General features: G+C 46.2%; 1 protein-coding gene across 1 annotated transcript in view; it reads right to left on the reverse strand.

The window, feature by feature from the left end:
* Window positions 1-9,826: 9,826 nt before the first annotated feature.
* The window catches only part of LOC142570025 (uncharacterized), a 36,494-nt gene continuing 22,903 nt past the window's right edge, over window positions 9,827-23,417 (reverse strand). Inside the window, exons 5-6 of the mRNA XM_075678638.1 lie at window positions 20,144-20,190; window positions 9,827-10,014 (exon numbers count right to left, since the gene is read on the reverse strand). Coding sequence (XP_075534753.1) covers window positions 9,869-10,014; window positions 20,144-20,190 — 193 coding nt within the window. The 3' untranslated portion in view covers window positions 9,827-9,868. The remainder of the gene's footprint in view (window positions 10,015-20,143; window positions 20,191-23,417) is intronic.

The raw sequence follows: 23,417 nt of genomic DNA on the forward strand, positions 1-23,417 counted from the left end.
CCCTCTCGGTGAGCGCTTATTCCCCCTCATCTTTTAAGAGGTTCAATACTTACAAGCATTTGTCTCGCAAACCATATTTATTTCAAGGAAGTTTTCCACGTCTGAATAATTTCTCTCGTCGTATTCGAGTGCTGATTGCCGTGTTATAGTTTGTCAACGAAGCTTTCCCTCAAGTCTAAATATTTTAAGGCAGTTTTCCTAGTCTCTAAAGCCGCTCAAGTTCGCTCTACCCCTCGGCCGGCCATTTTTCCAAGAAAGTATGCCTTCCAACCACTCGGAATCAGTCACAAATTCACAAATCACGATCACAAATCACAATCAGTCACAAATCACAACATGAGTCCCTTTCCACGTAAGTATGAGGTTCGGAGCAGGAGCTATGGCGCTTGATAGTAACCTGGGGCCTGACGAACCAACCGACTGAGCTATCTTTCCGGGCAGCATCCAAGGGTCACGAGTTCAAATCACCCCTTATGTTACTTTTTTTCCCCAAATTTTATTTCTTTCTTTCTTTTTAATGTCTTTTCCTTTATTTTATCACTGTACGGGAACCCTCCTTCAAAAAAAGATATATATGGTCAATTATATATGGCCACACATGTGCAGGTCATAAATACCAGGTTCTCTAGCCGAGTGCCATCCGTGCGGTATAACAGAGCTCAGATTGGTCCACCTCGACTGATCAAATAGGGCACCACTGTAGGTGAAATGAGGCGCACCACTCCTGCGGGACCCGCCGTGGTTGCTCAGTGGCTATGGTGTAAGACTGCTGAGCACGAGGTCGCGGGATCGAATCCCGACCACGGCGGCCGCATTTCGATGGGGGCGAAATGCGAAAACACCCGTGTACTTAGAATTAGGTGCACGTTAAAGAACCCCAGGTGGTCGAAATTTCTGGAGTCCTCCACTACGGCGTGCCTCATAATCAGAAAGTGGTTTTGTCACGTAAAACCCCATAATTTAATTTTTAATTTAACTCCTGCGGGGACGGTAGAGTATCCGCCTCCCGTGCAAGAGGACCGTGGTTCAAATCCCGGTGCCGCGCAATTCTCCACCGGAAAAAAAAACCGTGTGTACAGAAAATTGCACAAACAGGCCTGGAGTGCGGCCTGATCCCGTGACCAGAACCGGTAACACACTCTCTCACCAGAGCAGGATTGGCCACCCTGGTGCAGTACTTGGCCACAACCTCCTATATGAATACAACAATCAAACCCCGGCCCTCAGTCCCCAGCAGCCGCGAAGCAACTGGCCACGGTGGCGGTCAGATCTGTGACGCTGCAGAGGGTGCTAAGAATACCTGCCTCCGGACAGGCCGCCATTGGAATCTGAACCTGGCAACGTTTAACGTTAGAAAGTTATCTAGTGAGGCGAGTCTAGCAGTGTTATTGGAGGAATTAGAGGGTAGTAAATGGGATATTATAGGGCTCAGTGAGGTTAGGAGGACAAAAGAAGCATATACAGTGCTAAAAAGCGGGCACGTACTGTGCTACCGGGGCTTAGCGGAGAAACGAGAACTAGGAGTCGGATTCCTGATTAATAAGGAAATAGCTGGTAACATACAGGAATTCTATAGCATTAAGGAGAGGGTGGCAGGTCTTGTTGTGAAACTTAATAAGAGGTACAAATTGAAGGTGGTACAAGTCTATGCCCCTACATGCAGTCATGATGACCAGGAAGTCGAAAGCATTTATGAAGACGTGGAATCGGCGATGGGTAAAGTCAAAAGAAAATACACTATACTGATGGGCGACTTCAATGCCAGGGTAGGCAAGAAGCAGGCTCGAGACAAGTCAGTGGGGGAATATGGCATAGGCTCTAGGAATAACAGACGAGAGTTATTAGTAGAGTTTGCAGAACAGAATAATATGCGGATAATGAATACCTTTTTCCGCAAGCGGGTTAGCCGAAAGTGGACGTGGAGGAGCCCGAATGGTGAGACTAGAAATGAAATCGACTTCATACTCTGCGCTAACCCTGGCATCATACAAGATGTAGACGGGCTCGGCAAGGTACGCTGCAGTGACCATAGGATGGTAAGAACTCGAATTAGCCTAGACTTGAGGAGGGAACGGAAGAAACTGGTACACAAGAAGCCAATCAATGAGTTAGCGGTAACAGGAAAACTATAGGAATTCCGGATCAAGCTACAGAACAGGTATTCGGCTTTAACTCAGGAAGAGGACCTTAGTGTTGAAGCAATGAACGACAATCTCACGGGCATCATTAAGGAGTGCGCAATAGAAGTCGGTGGTAACTCCGTTAGGCAGGATACCAGCAAACTACCGCAGGAGACGAAAGATCTGATCAAGAAACGCCATTGCATGAAAGCATCTAACCCTACAGCTAGAATAGAACTGGCAGAACTTTCTAAGCTAATGAACAAGCGTAAGACGGCGGACATCAGGAACTATAATATGGATAGAATTGAACAGGCTCTCAGGAACGGAGCAAGCCAAAAAACAGTGAAGAAGAAACTAGGAATAGGCAAGAATCAGATGTGTGCGTTAAGAGACAAAGCCGGCAATATCGTTACTAATATGGATGAGATAGTTCAAGTGGCTGAGGAGTTTTATAGAGATTTATACAGTACCAGTGGCACCCACGACGATAGTGGAAGAGAGAATAGCCTAGAGGAATACGAAATCCCACAGGTAACGCCAGAAGTAAAGAAAGCCTTAGGAGCTATGCAAAGGGGGAAGACAGCTGGGGAGGATCAGGTAACAGCAGATTTGTTGAAGGATGGTGGTCAGATTGTTCTAGAGAAACTGGCCACCCTGTATACGCAATGCCTCATAACCTCGAGCGTACCGGAATCTTGGAAGAACGCTAACATAATCCTAATCCATAAGAAAGGGGACGCCAAAGACTTGAAAAATTATAGACCGATCAGCTTACTGTCCGTTGCCTACAAAGTATTTACTAAGGTAATCGCAAATAGAATCAGGAACACCTTAGACTTCTGTCAACCAAAGGACCAGGCAGGATTCCGTAAAGGCTACTCAACAATAGACCATATTCACACTATCAATCAAGTGATAGAGAAATGTGCAGAATATAACCAACCCTTATATATAGCTTTCATTGATTACGAGAAAGCGTTTGATTCAGTCGAAACCTCAGCAGTCATGGAGGCATTACGGAATCAGGGTGTAGATGAGCCATATGTAAAAATACTGGAAGATATCTATAGCGGCTCCACAGCCACCGTAGTCCTCCACAAAGAAAGCAACAAAATCCCAATAAAGAAAGGCGTCAGACAGGGAGATACGATCTCTCCAATGCTATTCACAGCATGTTTACAGGAGGTATTCAGAGACCTGGAGTGGGAAGAATTGGGGATAAAAGTTGATGGAGAATACCTTAGCAACTTGCGATTCGCTGATGATATTGCCTTGCTTAGTAACTCAGGAGACCACTCGCAATGCATGCTCACTGACCTGGAGAGGCAAAGCAGAAGGGTGGGTCTGAAAATTAATCTGCAGAAAACTAAAGTAATGTTTAACAGTCTCGGAAGAGAACAGCCGTTTACGATAGGTAGCGAGGCACTGGAAGTGGTTAGGGAATACATCTACTTAGGGCAGGTAGTGACCACGGATCCGGATCATGAGACTGAAATAACCAAAAGAATAAGAATGGGCTGGGGTGCGTTTGGCAGGCATTCTCAAATCATGAACAGCAGGTTGCCACTATCCCTCAAAAGGAAAGTGTATAACAGCTGTGTGTTACCAGTACTCACATATGGAGCAGAAACCTGGAGGCTTACGAAAAGGGTTCTGCTGAAATTGAGGACGACGCAACGACCTATGGAAAGAAGAATGATGGGTGTAACGTTAAGGGATAAGAAAAGAGCAGATTGGGTGAGGCAACAAACGCGGGTAAATGACAACTTAGTTGAAATCAAGAAACAGAAATGGGCATGGGCCGGACATGTAATGAGGAGGGAAGACAACCGATGGTCATTAAGGGTTACGGACTGGATTCCAAGGGAAGGGAAGCGTAGCAGGGGGCGCCAGAAAGTTAGGTGGGCGGATGACATTAAGACGTTTGCAGGGACAACATGGCCACAATTAGTACATGACCGGGGTAGTTGGAGACGTATGGGAGAGGCCTTTGCCCTGCAGTGGGCGTAACTAGGCTGATGATGAGGATGACACCTGGCTACTGCTACCTATAGACGCTGTGCAAACGCTCAGTTTGGTCATAAAAAAACAATTACAACACATTTTGCAGAATAAAATAAGGCGTAAATTCATTCTAACGCGCATTTAGGTTCATTTTTACATCGAAGCTGTATATCGCTAGGTAATTCGTCCGTCCGTGTGTCGCCTGTACGCCGAAAACTCCTCCAGCGCATGAGCGAAAAGAGGCGCGCGACTGGCTGCGCCATAGTGACGTCGTTACTCTCCGTCGCAGCCGATTGCGCTCGCAAAAGTTTCCCTCCGGCTCCGAAATGGGTAGGCCACGCGTCATACCCACTCCTGAGGAACAGGCAGCATTCGATCAGGAATGCCGCGAGCAGAACCGGAAACGAGCTCGTCTACGCCGTGACGATGCAGCAGCCCGGGCACAAGAACAGGCTCGTGCAGCCGAGTGGAATCGGCAACTGCGCACCGAGAATCCGGTAGCCTACCAAGCCATCGCTAAATGAACCGTTGGGATTAATGCAGTGATAAACACAGAGGCCACACGTTTCAGTTTCCCCGGTTAACCATCTGTACGGAGTGCTCGGACGGCGATTTTTAAAACTTTCTTTCGATGCGACGTAAGCGCCACGGATATGTGGCGCTTTCTGCTAAGAGCTGAAGCGGAGACCATGTGGCATTGACCCATCTCCCTTGAAATAATTCCTCTGTGAAAGTTCAATGCTCTATGTGCGGAACATTGGTATGCTCGTGTTATATCGGTATTAAGCTACGCTGCGCCACCTTATCTTTGGCTCTTCTTGAAACTAACCTAAAAATATTACACATTGCGATGATAGCGATAACCAGTGCTGAGGTTTCACGCGTCGAAAGCACCATCTAATTATCAGGTACACCGTAGTGTGGAACTCCGGTAGAATTTTGACTACGTGGGGTTTTCGTGCATCTAAACCGAAGTACACGAGCGGTCTTGCATTTCGCCAGCATCGAAAGGCCGCTGCCGCGTCAAAGAGAAAAGCCGCGACCTCCGCAAAGCAACACCCAAGCCCTTAGGCTACCGCGGAGAGTGATAATGAGCAACTTATTTGCTTAGCAGATCGGTAGCAACGTTTCCGGTACTTTTTGCAAAGGTAATTAATGAATAAATGAGAACTTCCAGCTGATGAAGTGGAAGTTAAGGTACACCATTTGGTGAAGCTTAAATCCGTTTTTAATGACTCGTCTTTGTGAAGAGACTTTTCTCAAGGAAAAGAAAAGAACAAACAGACACGTTCGCAATAAGTTGCGTTTATTCCAAAGCAATTGCATAGGCGGTTACATATATACGACACATGCTAAGCACTAATCTCAAAGGATACAAGTCGACCACAAATGCCACGCTTACTTCTCAAGTTACACATAGGGAATTGCAGTCAAATATGAGATGTCAAACTTCAGTTGCACTGTTCGAAGCACGTTCATATTGTCACACAAGAGTAGAACACATGGGCGGTAAGGCAATTACCAAGCAGAAAATACTGACCATTGCAATATTCAGCAGATTGTTTTTCTGATCATCAGTGGTATGGTTTCTGTTTGCGTTTACACAAGGAAGCGTATGAGCCACACTAGGAGCCCAAGAGTGGAAGAATTAGCACGGCTGACTTCTGGAAGGAAACCGATCGCAGCCTACCTAGAGCATTTCTTGAAGTATGTCATAAGAATGTTGTACGTAGCATTCTTCAGCTCTACTTACAAGAAGGCTACCACAACGGCGTTTGTCAGAGGCTGAGACATTCGCAAAGAGTTCGCATTACACCACAAAGGACCGAAAGGAAGACGCATGCTGAAGCCTCATTTAGTCATTGTAGTCTATAGAAGATTTCTTGCAATATTAGCTCTAAACAATGCCAGGAGACCATGACATGCATCTTTACCGCGCTGCACCCACGAGTAGATCAACATGTGCATCAAGACTGTCCCAGTGAATGTATCGTTAGCTAAAGTGAAGAAAAAGGCTATTGCTTTATGGGAAGAGCTCAACCTAGAAAAATTAAGAAAGAGCATCAACGCTGCTGACATTGTGTCTTTTAGTGTTTTCTTCACTGCAAAGACCCACAAGGAATCTGTTCCTTTCAGGGCTCTTGTCCCTGAGAAGGGCTCCTGGCAGGGCATCTTGTCAAGGTATCTGCAGAAGCACCTTAGTACCATTCCGTTAGAAGACCCTTTCCTGGTAAAAAATTCTACAGAGGTTATCGAATATTTTTCCGGCCGTGAAACCCCGTGTCAAAAGAAGTTTGCATTTTGTATCGATGTAGAAGATTTGTTTTACTCATTGCCTCATCCTGACCTTTTCAGCGCGGTTAGAAGCCACATTGACGACATGGCACCAGTGGCCTTCCAAAACATGACTGGGTTGTCAACAGACAATTTTTTAGAGCTAATTTCCTTTTATCTCTCATCCACCATTATCACTTTTAATGACAGCTGTTTTATCCAAAAAGAAGGAGTGTTCATCGGCTCTTGCCTAGCACCACTTTTAAGCGATATTTTCTTAGCAAGTATTGACAAGCGCATTCAAGCGTCTCTTTACAACGCAGGCGTGCAGAAAGTTTTTAGATATGTCGACGATTAGCTCGTGGTAATGAATACGACTGATGCTCAGGATAAAGGCAATAGTATAAGCAACTTTCTCGATATTTTTGCTAGTAACGCCTTCGGAATGAAGTTCACGCACGAACTGCCGCAAGATGGTCGCATCCAGTACCTCGACCTGTGTCTTATTTTTTATGGAGCGCGCGTGTGCTGGCAGTCCAAGCCACGGTCGAAAAAAATTCTGAATTGTCAATCGGCCCACTCCAAGCTCGTAAAAAGAGCTATAGCAAAAAACTGCATCCGCTCTGCTCTAGAGAAGTCATGCGAACATCAAGTTCATGACAGCGTCGACGCCCAGCTAAGGCGTCTGGAGAAGGCTGGGTTCCACGGAGAAATCGTGGCCTCGGTGGTAGAGAACCAGATTCGCGAGGCAAAGGCTGGTGGGAGGCGCAGGCTGGAAAAAGACGCACGCCCGCAAAAGCGTCCTGTCGTTGTGCCCTATTGGCACCAGGTTTCCCACCGCCTCAAGAAGGTTGGCGACAGGTGCGGGGTGCGTATTGTGTTCTCAGCACCGGAAAAGCTGGAACGAATGTGTCGCCTAGTAAACGAATCCCAGAAGAAGCCAGCTTGCAAAATAAGACACACCAAAGCCCTCGTTGAACGTGACGTCGGCGTTGTGTACAGTATTCCCCTCGCCTGTGGGAAATTCTATATTGGCCAAACCGGGCGCTGTCTGAATGAACGCTTGCTAGAGCATCGCAGGAATGCTACATCACTAAGTGGCGCTGGTCATTTAGCCGACCACATACGCCGTTGCTCGCACAAGCCAGCATGCAAGGAGTTTTTCGAACGAACACGCGTGCTGCGCAAATATTGCAATCAGAAACACCGGGAAATATTTGCAGCGTTTTGTATCTACAATGAAAAAGATTACTGTGTCAGTGCTCCTTCTGTTGCACTCGGGACAAAAGAAATTGATTATCTCGGGGCAAACGGGTGTGTCGAATCAGCTAGGTAGGGCGGGAGATGAACAAGATTGTACTGAGTGAGTTAAAAAGAGAGGGAAATTTTTTTTTTTTTGACACCTCTGATGACCTTTGCCTAGACCAAGGAAACTTGTTGGAGTGGTCCTGCGCACTAGAAGTCCCCCACCCCCTCCCCCTGTGTACATAAAAGCCCTGTTTTTCATGAATGAAATTCAGTTGAAGTCTGGCGTTCGTGTTGTCTTTCTCTCCTCGTCCGTGTCCAAATGTGCGCTGGAACTATGTTTCATAATGCTGAACAGCCTTGGCACTCTTAGCTAGGAACTAGCACTTATGGAGGAGGGCAGGAGTGGAAACGGCGATGTGCGAAGGAGAGAAAACGCTACTACTAGGGTGCCTCGAGGCGCGTGCCCCCGCGACACGCTAGCTGCTACTAGACACGACTGCGGGCATATATATATCAAAACTTTTATTTAAAAGAAAGAAAAGTGCAGAAAGAGAGTGGGTGGAGCCCCTAGTCCAGGGCCCCACTGGCTTGAGCGGTCCGCCGTGCTTGGTCGAGGAGCGCTAGTTGCATCTCCCGATCCTCGCTGGCGAGCCAAGTCTCCCACTGCTCCCTTCCGGAAAGTTTGCCGGCTATTTTCGGTGTATTAATTTTGGGTGGCCTGTTCTGGCAGTCCCACGTAATGTGGGCGAGAGTTGGCCGGCCTCCGCACCAAGGACAGCGAACGCTGTACAGCGTTGGGTGAATGGCATTTTTCAAATGAAGGTTTGGAAATGTGTGCGTCTGTATTCGGCGCCAGTCATAAGAGTCCTGCCTGGATAGGTCAGGGTGTGGTGGACTGTACTTTCTTCGCTCGCGCCGCTGGTCCTCAAGGATGTCTCGTGGTAAAAAGGGATTTTCGTCAGAGTGGTCGACTGCTCGGTTGACAAAAGCACGAGCTGCACCGTCCGCTCTCTCATTGCCCTCGAGTCCTGCGTGACTCGGGCACCAGATGATGTGTGTCTGCGTTAAGTTGGATCCTAATAGGTGAGTGGTGCTGTGTGGTAACCTCCCGGTGAGGAATAGTCTACATGCGACTTGTGAATCTGTAAGCGTTATCGACGATTGTCCCAGAGCGTCCTTAGTTTTAATAGCTAGCGCGATGGCTGAAGCTTCTGCGGTATTCGCAGATGCAACTCTAGCCGTAGCGCAAGTCACAAGCCCTTGATTTGCGGCCGCTCCTACCACTGCGAGGGCGTATTTGTAAGCACCACATCGAGCGACATCTGTGTAGACTGTATTCGGGTTTCCACCGAATTGCTGCATTAACTTTCGAGCTCGAGCACTTCTACGTCCCCGGTGGTATTTTGGACTCTGGTTCTTAGGGATAGGGGCTACTATGATCCTTTCACGAAGGACTCTGGGGCAAATTGTATAAACTGAAGTTCATGGTACGGTACGTTTTTGCGATTAAAAATAAAACCATGCGAATGTGTTAAGCGGACGACTGACGCAGGACGTGTAGTCTCGGAGTCTCATTAAAGCACCGTAGCGTCTAGGGGACATCGTAGCACCGTAGTGCCTAGGCGTCGCACTTAAAAACCTCTGTGCCGGCCCTGGTAGCCTTGCGGCTATGGCATTGCTCGAGATCGCGGTTTCAATCCCGACCGCGGCAGCCACATTTCGACGGGGGCGAAATACAAATACGCTCATGCACTTAGGTTAGGTGCGCGTTAAAGAACCCTGGGATGGGGGCAGAATCAATCTAGTGTGCCAGTACTGCATACGTCATAATCCTATAGTGGTTTTGTAACGCACAGTTCTATGATTTAATGGAACTTGAACACTTCTGCCACGATGCGATGTGCCGTGTGAGGTAATGAGAAGGTTAACCTTGTAAGCAAACGCGTCTCGCTACTCTGTGTTCTGTGTACTGCGCAAACAGGAGTGGTGCACGCTAGGTAGCATTTACCACTAACTCACAACTGTTATTACAATAAAACCCTAATTAAATAGGAGTCGTCAACATCATGTATAGAATCAGGTATAGGCATCGGGCAGGTAAAATAGGTAGGTAAAATCAGGTAGGTATCGGGTACAATATCACATTTTTCTTAAAATGACTGAAAAACACTTAAGCATACGGATGTCAAAAGGGTTGCGCCATCGCCATGAGGTGGCTGCTACAACCTGCGAGCTTTCTTTAGAGGCCAACACTGAAAATGACCGGCGTCAGAACAGTTAGGAGAGAAGCAGGCTTTCTTGAAGAGGAAAGAGTAGTCCGGGAGCATCAGGGGGGCCATATCGCCGGGCGGACGTGGTTCGGTCGCTATTGGAGAAAGGAACAGAAGAGCATGTATTGTAGCAGTGCTTGTACATGCAACTTAATGTAGGCCGAAGTTATTTGATCAGGGTGACTGCACATTCATTCCGTCCGCAAAACTGCTAGGTTAGCGTTCCCACAAAGAGTTGGCGACCCAACACAGAGTAGACGACTGCGAACTGCAGCCGATTTATTAAAAGGAGACTAAAGACAAATACTAAGTCAAGCTAAAGTGATAGATCAGTGCTCGAGAATATCTAAGGTGCCAATATTATCACGACGAGAGCTTTAATAATCAAGACGTTGAGCTAAATGACATAAGAGACTCTCACGGGACATTGGGAGTACTTGCCCGATGACGATGACAACCACTCACTGCAGAAATATTCCTTGTATGGTATACGACTGAATTGCGAGCTGCCTAGTTCTATTTCATTTTTAGAACAAGAACTCGTCGAAATGCCCCTTGAAAACGACGCGGGTGGTCGAAAGGTTTCGTTTTTGCGCGATTCCGCACCGTCGACACTTACGTGTTTCAGTAGTTTCGTTATCGCGTAGTGCTGCACTGGTTTTTCTGGCTCGCGACACTCGCACAAACTCCAAGTGGCAGAGAATTCAATTTCCATGTCATGTAGCGGGATGCCCGAACGGTCTACGCCACTTGACGGTACCGCCGTCTGTCGGGCGCCGTTTTACCCACCGAAGGCAGCAAAGGGTGGTGATGGCGCATGCAACGTCACGACTCCCCTGTTGGGTGGCCGGAGACTTGAATTTCTAAAAAGGTATTCGCACCCTTCAGATGCAATTCCTTCGTAAATTCTTCATGGCACGAAAAAAGCGTTGCGATGTTTCTGGGACTGTACTTGAACAATCCACGCCGACTTAGTATTTGCCTTTAGTGTCCTTTTAAGCTTTCGCTTGGAGATAAAAGCGCAGAAATTCTCTGGTTACACGATCGCTGGATTGATTTAAATGAAGTTTGCGGTATTTCAGAGATAATTAAGTTCTAGCAACTGCCTATCACAGCCTTGTGTTCGGCAGGTTAGTTTCTTAGATGTCATGCTATAGCCATTACAAAGAAATAGCCAGCAATTTTTCCGTAATCAAGTTTATTTGGAGCGTAGAATTTATAAGTATAGAAGTAGACGGATGGGCATACAAAGGCAACAAGGCCGCGACGTGGACAGGTCTCCAATCACTAGCGGGATTCGGCCGTTATTTCGATAAGAATTTTAACCAGGAGAATGTAATTTTTCATATGTGAATAATGTTTTAATATTTAAGAAGCGCAATCTCACAGAAATATTTATGGTTGGGGAGATTTCATCTGTTTTAGACAACATCGCCGAGACATGCCCTTTACACACGAACTCCCGCCGTCCGGCTCTATTCAGATTTATTAAGTTTATTAAGATTTAAGTTTATCAAGCAGCAGTTTTTTAGGAAACAAATAACTTGGGCTCATTACCTGCCGACAGAGAAGGACCTGTTCTATTGATTTGCATGCTGGAAGACTCAAAAGGCGAATGTTGCCAACTGCCTTTATCCTGCCATCAAGAACTCCTGGCCACATTTGATTTTGTTTAGTTTTCGAATTCGTGCTTCGCTCATTTTCCATGAGTACGACTTACTGAAATGCTCCTACAAAAGCTTGTGAAACGTAGAACTAGCTGGACTAGGACCGAGACGAAACAAGAAAAATGTGAGGTCTGAAGCGGTGCCCTTTCCGTGCAAGATTACACACAACATCAAGATAGTCGTTCGGAGACGCGGTGTGCCTGTTGTGTTCTCCGTCCCTACCAAGCTCAAAAATACGTTTTCCAATTTGCTACGGTGACGTAAAAAGGAGGAAAACACAAGAGACATTCTACGACATTCACCTAATGTTCCACAGCAGTGGTGTATGAGGTTCTATTCTCCAGTGGCAAGTGCTATGTTGGGCAGACTGGGAACTGCGCGAGTCAAAATGAGGGAGCATGCGTAAAATTTTAATAAGACTGACTGCGCACAATTGTTGATGCATGTTAACACTCGTGGATGCGAGCTGCAATTCGGTAGTGCACGAATTCTGAGCAGGAACTCCGCCGCAAGAGAAACACTTGAGCGTTTGATATTAAGAAACATGGTAAGTGTTGTCAGCGGTACGCCTCTTTCTTTGACAGAGCAAACTCAGTGGCACACAGAGTCGACTCAGATTCCACACCGCGTCAGGTGCCTTTTGTACGATAAGATACGCAAGCGTGCACTTGTAAAAGTGTCAAGTTTTTTGCGTAAAATAAACTGCTGCTGATAATGACGCTTGTTCGTGTACTTTTCTAAGTTCTTCGTGACAACCATACATCTAGGTACCCAGCAACAGAGGATGCAGAGTTCTGATTTAGAACCTCATGCTTTCCACAAATGTTGCCGAAAATTGATAAGTCTCAGATTATGCAGAAAGTTCACAACTTTACAACTCTGACACTACAGTTTACAAAACTGAGATCTGGTTTGTTGCAAAGAAACTAAAGCGCATGAAGTTAATACAATTTCACGACTTAATACTGTAGCAATGCTTACGAGTGTTTAGCAAAATCCGAACTCCCAAGCTAGCAGTTCCGTTCGGATCAGTCTATAATGCACTATCTTGCCCACTTTAGTGTCTCTGTAGGTGCTCTTCAGAGAATTGAGAGCAATATTTACAACCAAAGTGAATAGTTGAAAACAGTGCTTAGTTTTGCAATTCACCAACTTTTGTAGTGTCATTCACGGCCTAGAATATCTGCTTCCGATAGTCTGTACGCTTGACCTTTTCGTTTTAAATAAAAAAAATTCGTTGACTGAATGTGTGGTCTTTAGTGGCGGAAGCGCCAGGTATGGCCAAAGAGCACCATGCCAGTGTTAATGAGGTCGAAGTGGTGTGATGAGTTCTATGAAGTTGATGTGACGTGGCTGTAAAGGCGCCTAAACATGGTCGCTAAATTGCGTAATATCTACGTGTAAGATTATGGCAATGACTAATGACGTGTACTATGAGCATTGAAATGCGTTGCGAAAGAATGATGCGATATACAAAATACGTAAGCTGATAACATTGGCTTGAGCACTATTACCCCACCAGTGCCCTTGAAACATAAGGCCTGGAGGCTCTGTGGCTTTTGCAGGCCTGCTATTTGTATTTATGCACAATAAGGATTGTACTGTATTGTATGCGCTATAAAAAACAACTATCAAAGCGGCATCACCTGGAAAGAGGAAGCGCTACAAAACTACTGGGCTTATAACATATAGGACAACATCAAGATAGCGAGAACCGTTTGCTCTTGAAAAGCTGTTCTTGACCAAGGAACATAGCCGGATGAAGAGGGACACAATAGCGGTAAGCAAAAGGAAAATGCTTCTTCCTCTTTCGGCTTCCACTCACTCCAGGAAGACGAGGATGGTCAGCCTGTCACATCTACCACAGGTTGGGGGCTCGTTACTAGTCAAGAGGAAGTTATGAGTGCCAAATATGTGTCCTATTCCGATTCGAGTGAATAGGACATGTGTTCGTGTTTTCGTAGTTGGGGGCCAGAAACCCAACTTCGGCTTTATCACGTGAAGCTTATTGCTCGTTTCAGCATCCCACAAGCGTTGCCAGTGGCGTCGCAGTTTGTTTCGTATCTAAGGCTTCAGATATGTGGCAGGGGAAGCAGCAGAACAAATAACACCTTGCGATTTCGTCGGCAAGCACATTACCTTCGACTCCTCAATGTCCAGGAACCCAGCATATTACATGACTACGAGATAAATAATGTTGAACAAGAGTGAGTAGAGTTCAATAAAAAACAGGATTTGTAAAGACATTAACGCTTTTACAAGGATTTACGAGTGAGATTATTGCTCTCTAAATTTAATATATGTGTTTTACCACAGACAGTACCGCATATTTGCATGGTGGTCAGGTTTGGAAAAAGAGTGGCCAACAGCAGCGTAAGAGACACCAGCCCGTGACGTTAACGCGTCCGTGTATAATTCTGAGCAAGAGTACTTCGATTGCAGTTCATGAAAATGCATCGCGATTTCGGGCTCCGGAGCGTGCTTTGCGACCTGTACAAATGATGAATCGCGTTCTATCAGTTGCCACTCCCGGGTCGGTAACAGCTTCCCGAGAGGCATTCGGCGATGTTCGAAAAGTGAGACTCATTTTTTCGGCAAGTTCTTTCACACGCAGAGAGAAAGGTAGTCTCAAAGAAGGTATATTACGAAAAAGTGTTGCACACGTCAAACCGTTAACGGTTGTAGAACACGGACGTTCCGATTGCAGTGCACATTGAGAAAGTAGGTGAAGCTCATGCATGCCCTCTGCAAGTGGAGTGACGACTCGTTTGATTTTACGTATAAGATTTTCGGTAGGGCTTGTTCCGAATCCGCTAGTGGTCAGGCGGGTACCTAGAAGGTTGACGGGATCTAGCATCTTCAGCGCGCTTGGGGCGGCACTGATATACGACGGTACCATAGTCCAATTGTGATCAAATTAATCTCTTGTGAAGATTCATTAAACATTTCCTGACGATCCCAGAATGCGTGACGTAAAATTTTCAGTAAATTCATGTTTTATGCATTTCACTTTGAGATATCTTATGTGTGGAATGAAAGAAAGTTTAGAGTCAAGTATGGTGCCTAAAAACTTGTGCTCTTTGTTCACAGGTATTTATCGCCAATACATTTCGACAGTGGGATCTGCAGCAAGTCCTTTCTTCCTGGTGAAAACACAACTTTTGTTGGGGCTGACTTGGAACCCTTTTTCCATCTGCCCCCTTAGGAAGTTTGTCAGACAAGTAAAACAGTGCTTGAACAAAGTAAGGTTGCAAGATTTGAAACGTATTTGTAAGTTGTCTATGTAGAGGGAATAAAAAATAGCTGGTTGTGATAATGTACCAAGCGTCTTCATCTTAACGACAAAGGGCGCGCAACTGAGTACGGATCCCTGGGGCACACCAGTATACACGCGGCAGTGCATTACCTATTTTCGCCCGGAATGTACGGTTGTATAGGTAGCTTCCTATAAATAACATGTTGCCACGGATGCCCTGCGTCGACAGGTCACGCAGGATTCTATAACGCCAAGTTGTATCGTACGCCTTTTCCACATCGAGAAACAAGGATAAGGAGGATTGTTTATGCACGAAGGCGTCGCGAATGTTTGCTTCGATGCGCACTAGATGGTTTGTTGTAGGCAGTCCTTCTCTAAAACCGCAGCGATATGGATGAAGAATTTTGCTTGATTCAAGGAAGTGCGAAAAAGGCGACCATTAATCATATTTAGTTTTTTTTTTCAAAAAGTTTGCAAATACAGCTTGTGAGGGCGATTTGGCGGCAACTTTTAACTAATGTGGGGTATTTGCCTTGTTTCAGAATCTGAACGACAAGGGCTTCTTTCCATGCAGTAGGAAGGTACCCGGCAACTCGTATAGCGTTGAAAAGTGCGAGTAGCTTTGAGTATCACTGGAGAGGCGTTTAATCATGTCGTACATAATCCTGTCAGGTCCAGGTGCAGAGTACCGACATGCAGCCAAGGAGGCTGTCAGCTCGGCAATGGTAAAAGGCAGGTTATAGGATTCGTTCTCTGCACGTGCGGTCGATAGCCTTGTGTTCTGCTACTTGTTTGTGCTTGAAGAATGCCGCGGAATACTGGTTAGAACTGGAAACGCGCTCAGTGTTTGCCACGAGCGGCAGCTTGGTCTTACACGCTGTTCGCGTCATCATTCACTAGGGGCAACGGATGAATTTCTTGCCCCTTTAGCATTCTTAGCCCGTCCAATACTTCAGCCTCTTGAATTATGGGGTTTTACGTGCCAAAACCACTTTCCGATTATGAGGCACGCCGTAACGCAGGACTCCTGGAATTTCACCCACCTGGGGTCCTTTAACGTGCACCTAAGTCTAATGCACGGGTGTTTGCGGCCGCCGTGGCCGGGATTAGTTCCCGCGAGCTGGTGCACAGCAGCCCAACACCATAGCCACTGTTTGCCCTCTTGAGTATTCGACTTAATACTTGAGAGAAACTTCGGCCAGCCTTTCCTCACGTCTTTCTTATTTAACACATTGAAATTCTATTAGAATTTCGGCCATAGGATATTCACGTAGTTTGCCCCATGCTTTATTTTGTCTCCTGTATGCCAGTCTGCAATCGTCCTTCCACCAAGGGACCCTTGTTTTGAATGAAGTGCCACTTGTTTGAGGAATGAACTTCACCGTTTTTATCATTGATGCCGCCGAAAAGTACGAAACAGCATAACCTATACTAAAATTATCTATAAAATCTTCTGACAAGTAGTGGATTCCTTAAAACATTCGCAGTCAGCTGAGGCTAGCTTCCAGCGTGGGGCGTACGGAGGGAAGTCAGGTTGGTTTACTAAGTTCAGCGCTAGTTGGAACTTATAATTTCCAAATAGATTTTTAATCACACATCAGTCTAAATCAGAAAAGATAGAAGCGAAGGGGATCGCAGGTCTATTGAAGAGTATGAATTGTGATGTGGATTACAATACGCATGTTCTTTTGCTGAGGCACGCTCCGGAGGTTAAAAGCAAAGTTACAATGAGTTGATCTATCCCGTCGCATCGTGAGTCTCCACACATCGTGTTATGAGCGTTAAAACCTCCGAAGAGTATGTAAGGCTTGGGAAGCTGATCAATGAGGTTACACTTTTTCGAGATGGTTTGGTGGTATATAAAGAGAATATGCAGCGACTAATTTATTAAAAAGAATGTCCCGAACTAACAATGCCTCAAGGAGCGTCTGAAGCGTCGACGTGTCGTCAAGCTACAGATTTGTCGGCGACTATGCCTACACCACCGGAGGCGTCCCTCGGCTCGGTCTTTTCAGAAGATGCTGTAATTACGCAGAAAATTGCGTGTTCGTGTATGTTCAAGAGATACATTTCAAACCTACGAACATTGGATTGCGTTTGGGTAGTAGTTCTATAATGCCGTCAAGGCTATGAAGAAGTCCTCCGACATTCCACTGTAGTATTTGCGTTTCCATTATGATTAAGGTATCTTGTGCTGTTTGTTTTAGAGACGCAGATAAGCTTACGGGCCCTTTCCAGGTACCGTGACGCGAGGTTTTTCTTTACTGGAGCGATTACGATAATCTCGTCGCTGCTTGTGAAGACCTCGACACGCTGGACGAGACCTTTGAGACCACTAGCCCGGAGGTCGATGGCCCCTTCTGAGATGGCGGAGCAGCGCGAGCTGTAGCCGCCGAGGGGGGGGGGGGGCGCTGATGGTGTCACCGCCGGCTCCCTGCGTGTGGGCCGGACATTGTGTTCACCCAAGCTGTCCAAGAGTTCAGCCTCAGTCAGGTCCAGGAAATCAACGCCCGAGACAACGCCGCGGGTGGTGTCTATAGTACGGTGTGGGGTTACTGTTACTTGGGTCTCCCCCAGATGATACTAGTTTCGGCAGTTTCTCATATTGCTTCTGATCACGGAGCTCCAAGAGATCACCGCTTGCCATCCTTCACGCCTTATAACCTGGACCAAAAACTTCACAACGGCTGAAACAAGGAACGGTGAACTGGATCTTACTGGTTTGTAAGACTTTTCAGAGTGAATAATGTTGAATCGAGGAAAGTTCAGGATCTGGCGTCCGAAAAACGGGAAGACATCTTCGGTGCGCCATCATTGAGGGCGATCAGTGAGTTTAAGGAAAGCATCCGCCATAAGTGTAGATGGCGTTTTCAGCGGCAATGCCAACCACCCATCGTAGAGTCCAAAAGGGGGACGAGACAGAAGTTCCTGCGAGGAAGGCCCTGCCAAGGCTAGCCGCACATGGCTGCTATAACCAAATACAGCATAACCAAGAATGGCTAGCCACACAAGGTTAACCCTTGCCACTGGGACACTCGGAAGTGAGAAGTGAAGAGAGGACAGGAAAGATTACAAGAGAAAAACGAAGATTGAAGAGGACAGGAAACTGCCACTGACGATTTCCTTCCAGGCGCATCAATCTGGAGGTACCGTCTATGTGGAAGAGAGGCCGAAGAGGTGTGTATCCTCGGCATTGTAAGTCGCTGTTTAGAGCTTAAAGGTCTAAACACCCAGCAGCGTCGGAACTCGCAGGATCTCGCTTTCCCCTGACACGGCTAAGCCGCGCACGGCAACACGCGGGAGGGTCCGACCCTCGTGTGCTCGGGTTAGTGGTGTCGGTCACACCGAACGCTTGCTGATGCAGACTCCCCTTGCGAGGAGCAAATTCGTTGCCGTGGATGATGAGTAGAAATATTGTTCCATTTTAACGTATTCCGATAACAGGCCTCCAATTTAGGGGTTTTTTTGTTATAGGGAACATCGAGCAATATGCAGGTCAACTCTGCGAAAATCAATTCTAAAACAAGCGCCATCATTCCGACCAAGAAACTAGCATTGAAAATTGTAGAAAAAGGTGGAAGCCACGGTAAAGCTTTCGCACCAGCTTATCGTGAATTCCCGAATTTTTTTTTCAAGCATTGAACTGCGTTGAAGAGGTGAACAACGGATTACAGCAACTTTCAAAAAGTGTGTGGCGAATCGGTCACAATTTGAGTACTTGAAAATACCGGACCTGATGTTGACGTACCTGCTCTAATATCGGGGCGAAATTGAAGAAAAGGAAAGTTTCTCTCATTTCCGGCGGTATTATTCCATCAAATGAATTAAAAGTGGTCATTTATTTAGAACTTTAGGAAAATTACTTCAGAATTGCTGATCCGTTTCGCTTTAGTAGTAGCACACACAAGGAGTTTTTTTACATGCACACAATTGTGGAAATTCCTTGTGGCCTCTAACACTATCCTAATCATTGATCAAAATTACTCGATGAGGTGGTATTACGTCGAGAAATTGAAATTCTCAAATAAAAATTACCATAATTACGCAAAATAACGTCTTAATTATTCACGTTGCCACACATTTCAACCTACGTATTGCAGCTAGCAGTGTGCAAGACTTAGAACGAATTATGAGGATGGCACCGGTTTCCAGATATGCGCTGTAAAACTTGTGGTAAAAATTCTCTGTTCCACTTTCTTTCGAAAGAATACTGTTTTGTGCGTTGAAGTTCAAAAATAAGTCTAACGTCAATGCATTTCATCAGACACTCTGAAAATACTAAGTATGGACAGCTGGGCTAGTTGGTTATGATTAGCATTATGAAACTTCGTTCCAGCGCAGAAGTGAACACGGACTAGATGAGAAAGACAACACGAACGCCGGACTTCAACTGAATTTTATTCATGGTAAACAGGGCTTCATGTACACAGGGGGAGGGAGTGGGGGGCTGCTAATGCGCAGGACCACTCAAAAATATTTCGTTGTTCTAGGCAACAGTGATCAGAGGTGTCAAACCAAAGAAAAAGAAAATCTTTTCCCTCTCTTCTTTTACATCACTCAGTACAATCTTGCGCATCTCCCGCCCAACCAAGCCGATTCTACACACCCGTTTGCCTGAGATAATCAAGTTCTTTCAAAAGAAGAGGGAAAAGATTCTTTTTTTTTGTTATTTTGGTTTGACACCTCTGATGACTTGCCTAGAACAAGGAAATATTTTTGAGTGGTCCTGCGCACTAGCAGCCCCCCACTCCCTCCCCCTGCGTACATAAAGCCCTGTTTACCATGATTAAAATTCAGTTGAAGTCCGGCGTTCCTGTTGTCTTTCTCTTCTCGTCCGTGTTCAATTGTGCGCTGGAACGATGTTTCATAATGCCAACTCTGAAAATTAGTGTTTCCAAACTTGCTTATCCTCAGAATTTGTACCGAATCGATAAGTTGTGCAGACTCACTAGCCACAACTCGTAAATTTAAACATGTGAAGTAAAGGAATAAATCAAAATGATAATTAGCGTAATTGTGTTAATTGTCCTGTGAGGCAATAATCTTTCGTAAAGTAATAGCCGCTACACAGCGTTTTTGTATCAATGGTTCGAATTGTGCCATCTCCCACAGGCAACTTATAAAGATTCTGCGCAGCTAAAGAATAACCTTAATGTTTTCGAATTCAACAAGTTGACCGCATAGTTTCAGCATGAGTCGTTGCAAAAAAAAATTGTGGCTTTAAAAAACTCTTCTTTGTATGCGTTTCTCATTCTTGCAACGTAGGAGGGATAATCTTAACTGAAACGTAGTGATAGTCACCTTCCTTTGGGTCCATCTTCACCACAGCCTTCACAAACCGTCCTGACCTGAAAAAAGCACACGTCATATGTAAATATAACTGCACACGATGATAAATGTTATTCACAGTATCAGCACATGACGCCTGCACGCGGAGGGTTCGTCGCGATATCAAATCCGTCAAGTACCACCAGTGCTTGCGCTAACCGATCCGCGACGAAAGCCTGCTACGTGTTTTAGAGAACGGACGAGGGCTCGCCTATCGTGCTCTGCTAACCCAGGGCACTTTCATTCAACGAGAGTAGCGCCATCAAAGGCCGACAAGGGTGGATCTTTTCTGCTGGCCCTCATTTATGGCTGCCTGACGCGAATGAACATTCGGCGCAGTGCACGTAATTGGTGACATGAAGTAATAAGTGGCTTCACTGTTCAAGACATTTCTGCATTAAGACTCCTGTGGCACAACCGCACGCAGGTTTACGAGCTGCACCTTGAAGACTGTTGTATTAAAGTATTAAAAACATTGAACTAGGCTTTCTCTAATGCCGAAGTTAGCATTACGCATGTCTGGTGTACCGCAGCGCATCGTCTCTCTTGAAGATTTCACCCTCTTCATCCCTTATAGCTGTCTGCATATTGCTAGTTAGAGCTCCGCGTTGTCATACATGGCTACAGAATCTTTTCGGTGGGCCTTTGTGCCTTTTGCAAATGTTATGCGCCCAACGTCCACTTGTGTATGTTATGCACCCAAAGTTCACGGGATATACTTTAGCGAAAATGTAGCAGCCCCGGTTACACGTCGATTCCCCGCGCGAGCTGTAGCTCCTTCAGGTGGGCCCCAGGCAGTCAGGAAGGAAGATTAAGCATTGACTGCTATGACACCAGTAGAGGTCAGAATTTGACCACAAAGAGTTAGGAAAAGACGCACGAACGATAATAGCGAAGGTAAAATTTGCCACAAACATTCAGGGTGGTGTCAAGCAGGAAAAATAGCAGGAAATTTAAACATTTACCGCTGAATGAAGCGATTAGCGCGTACGCCTAGACCAAAACGCATCTACGAGATTTGGAGCAGATAAAAGGATTTAAAAATTATGGGGTACTGGGTAGCCCGGAAAAATCTGGAGCACCAGGCATTTTTTAACGTGCACCTAAATCTAAGTACACGGGTGTTTTCGCATTTCGCCCCCCATCGAAATGCGGCCGCGGGAGCCGGTATTCGAACCCGTGACCTCGTGCGTAGCAGCCGAACACCATAGCTATTAAGCAACAACGGCGGGTAAGGGATTGATTGCATTAGAAGCGATGGGAGATATGAACGCACACAGTTGATTTTGACGGACATACTGACTGTAGTGGTTCTCTAGTGTTAAATCTGTGGGATGAAGGGAAAATGAGTCATGGACAGGTTACGTGGCAATGCGGAAACAGGCAGTCATGTATACACTACGCCTTAGTCTCAGAAATGGCCTATAAGCTAGACCAAATGATAACAGACCAACATGGAAAAAATCGCCCAGGTAGCGATCATAGACGTTTAACTTCAAATCTTGCGAGAGGTACTAACGCAAATCACGAACCAATAGCATTAGAATTCTTAAAGATAAATGAACAGCAAATAGCAAGCACAGAAATTTCGGGCTGATCCATTCATATGGTGGCGCATTAGCCATCGAAGCTGTCGATCACAAGACCGAGCAAACTGCGTCCAGAAAGAAAATCTTGAATCTGGAGTTTGCACCGGTGAAACTCGAAGGAGGTTGCAACTGGCGCCGCTCGTACTCTGCTTGTTCTTCGGCTAGTTTCCATTTCTCTTTGCGTTGCAACTGTTGCAGTGATGTACCTCTGCAATGCATAATCCGGTTATTACACAGCACGGCGGCTACCGCGGCGCACACCTCCATGTCCACACAACTGCCGCAGCGTTGCATTGAGGGCAGTTGACAGGACACGCAGGCAGCAGCAGCAACGGCGGCCAGCACGGGTGCATTCCCTACTGCGCAGGTGCGGCGTGCAGTAAGATGACATGTCCGTTCTTCTGCGCCGTACTATAGTTCGTCGTCTTTTTTGGCCCCTTTACTGGCGTTACCCAGCCCAGATAGTCACCCCCTCCCTGCGAAACCGCACATGCGGCTCATTCCTACAGGCTCGTCAGGTAAGCAGCTTCGCTGTATGGACAGAAGAAAATGCAGGCTTTTCCTACAGCAGTCAGAATATAAGGAATTTGTAGAAGTTACGCAGAAGGAGATAAGACACACATGCATAAAAACTGCTCAGTCACAAAGGGGAAACCACGTAAGTGACGGAACAATCAAAGCTAGCTTGAAAGGAGCTTAAGCAGGCGTGTAGGGATCAAGGAGAAGCGAAAAGTTGGGATTACACGCAGAAGAGTTGCTGCTTAGCTGGAACAAATACCGATAAAAAGGGCGGCGAGCAACCTTGCTCAACAGAAAGTTAAATACACAAGCGAACGTTCGGTGAATTACATTACATCAGGGACAAAGGCGCTCCAAAAAAAAAAAAAGATTCTTGAACAACATAACAGCACTCGTAGCTCAAACTAAACCTCGCAAACGGCTATAAGAGTTGAAGACTAACAACTACGAAGTTGACGATGCGCTGGGGTACATTACAGACGTTGTGAGGGATAAATTTGGCACGAAAGAAAGGGTAGTTCAGGCACACAGATCCAGCAACAGAAAAGCCCGGCGTAGTCCCAAATAATACGGCAGCAGGACCCAATGAAATTCCAATAAGGCTAAAAAAAACTGTCCTAAGAGCAAGGTACTGATGACTAATGCCATAGAGCAAGTGATATGAACCAAGAAAATTGCGGTAGATGGCGTGAAAACAAAATGAACATCCACAAAGGTGAAGTTTATAAGGATAAGACGAGCTTGTACAGGCCAGTTACAGTAACGTCCGTGATAATGTCACGGGGTTAAAAGTAGTCAGAAGTATATTTACAATTGTAGCAGCTGACAAGATGGTAGACAGCGCGCAAAGTCCAGAGCGTCGTCTCCCGACCAAGTTGCAAAGTGTTCGTCAGGTGTCACATGGCCTCTGGCGGCTGAAGCATCGGCTCACTGCTGGTTAGGAGGCAGGCGAGTGGTACGACTTCAGGCGCACGACGTGGACCACGTCGGAGCGATGCTTAGCCACGGTTGGCCCAAGAGGGGCGATTTCGTACGTGACGTCAGTTACTGTCACGCTACTCTGGCCCTGACCGTGTCTTGCGTCAAGTAACTTGTCCGAGAGGCCGACGCGCCGCGACAGTGACCAAAGGTGAACCAGG

This window comes from Dermacentor variabilis, chromosome 1 (assembly GCF_050947875.1).
Source record: "Dermacentor variabilis isolate Ectoservices chromosome 1, ASM5094787v1, whole genome shotgun sequence".
In the NCBI taxonomy this organism is placed as follows: Eukaryota; Metazoa; Arthropoda; class Arachnida; order Ixodida; family Ixodidae; genus Dermacentor; species Dermacentor variabilis.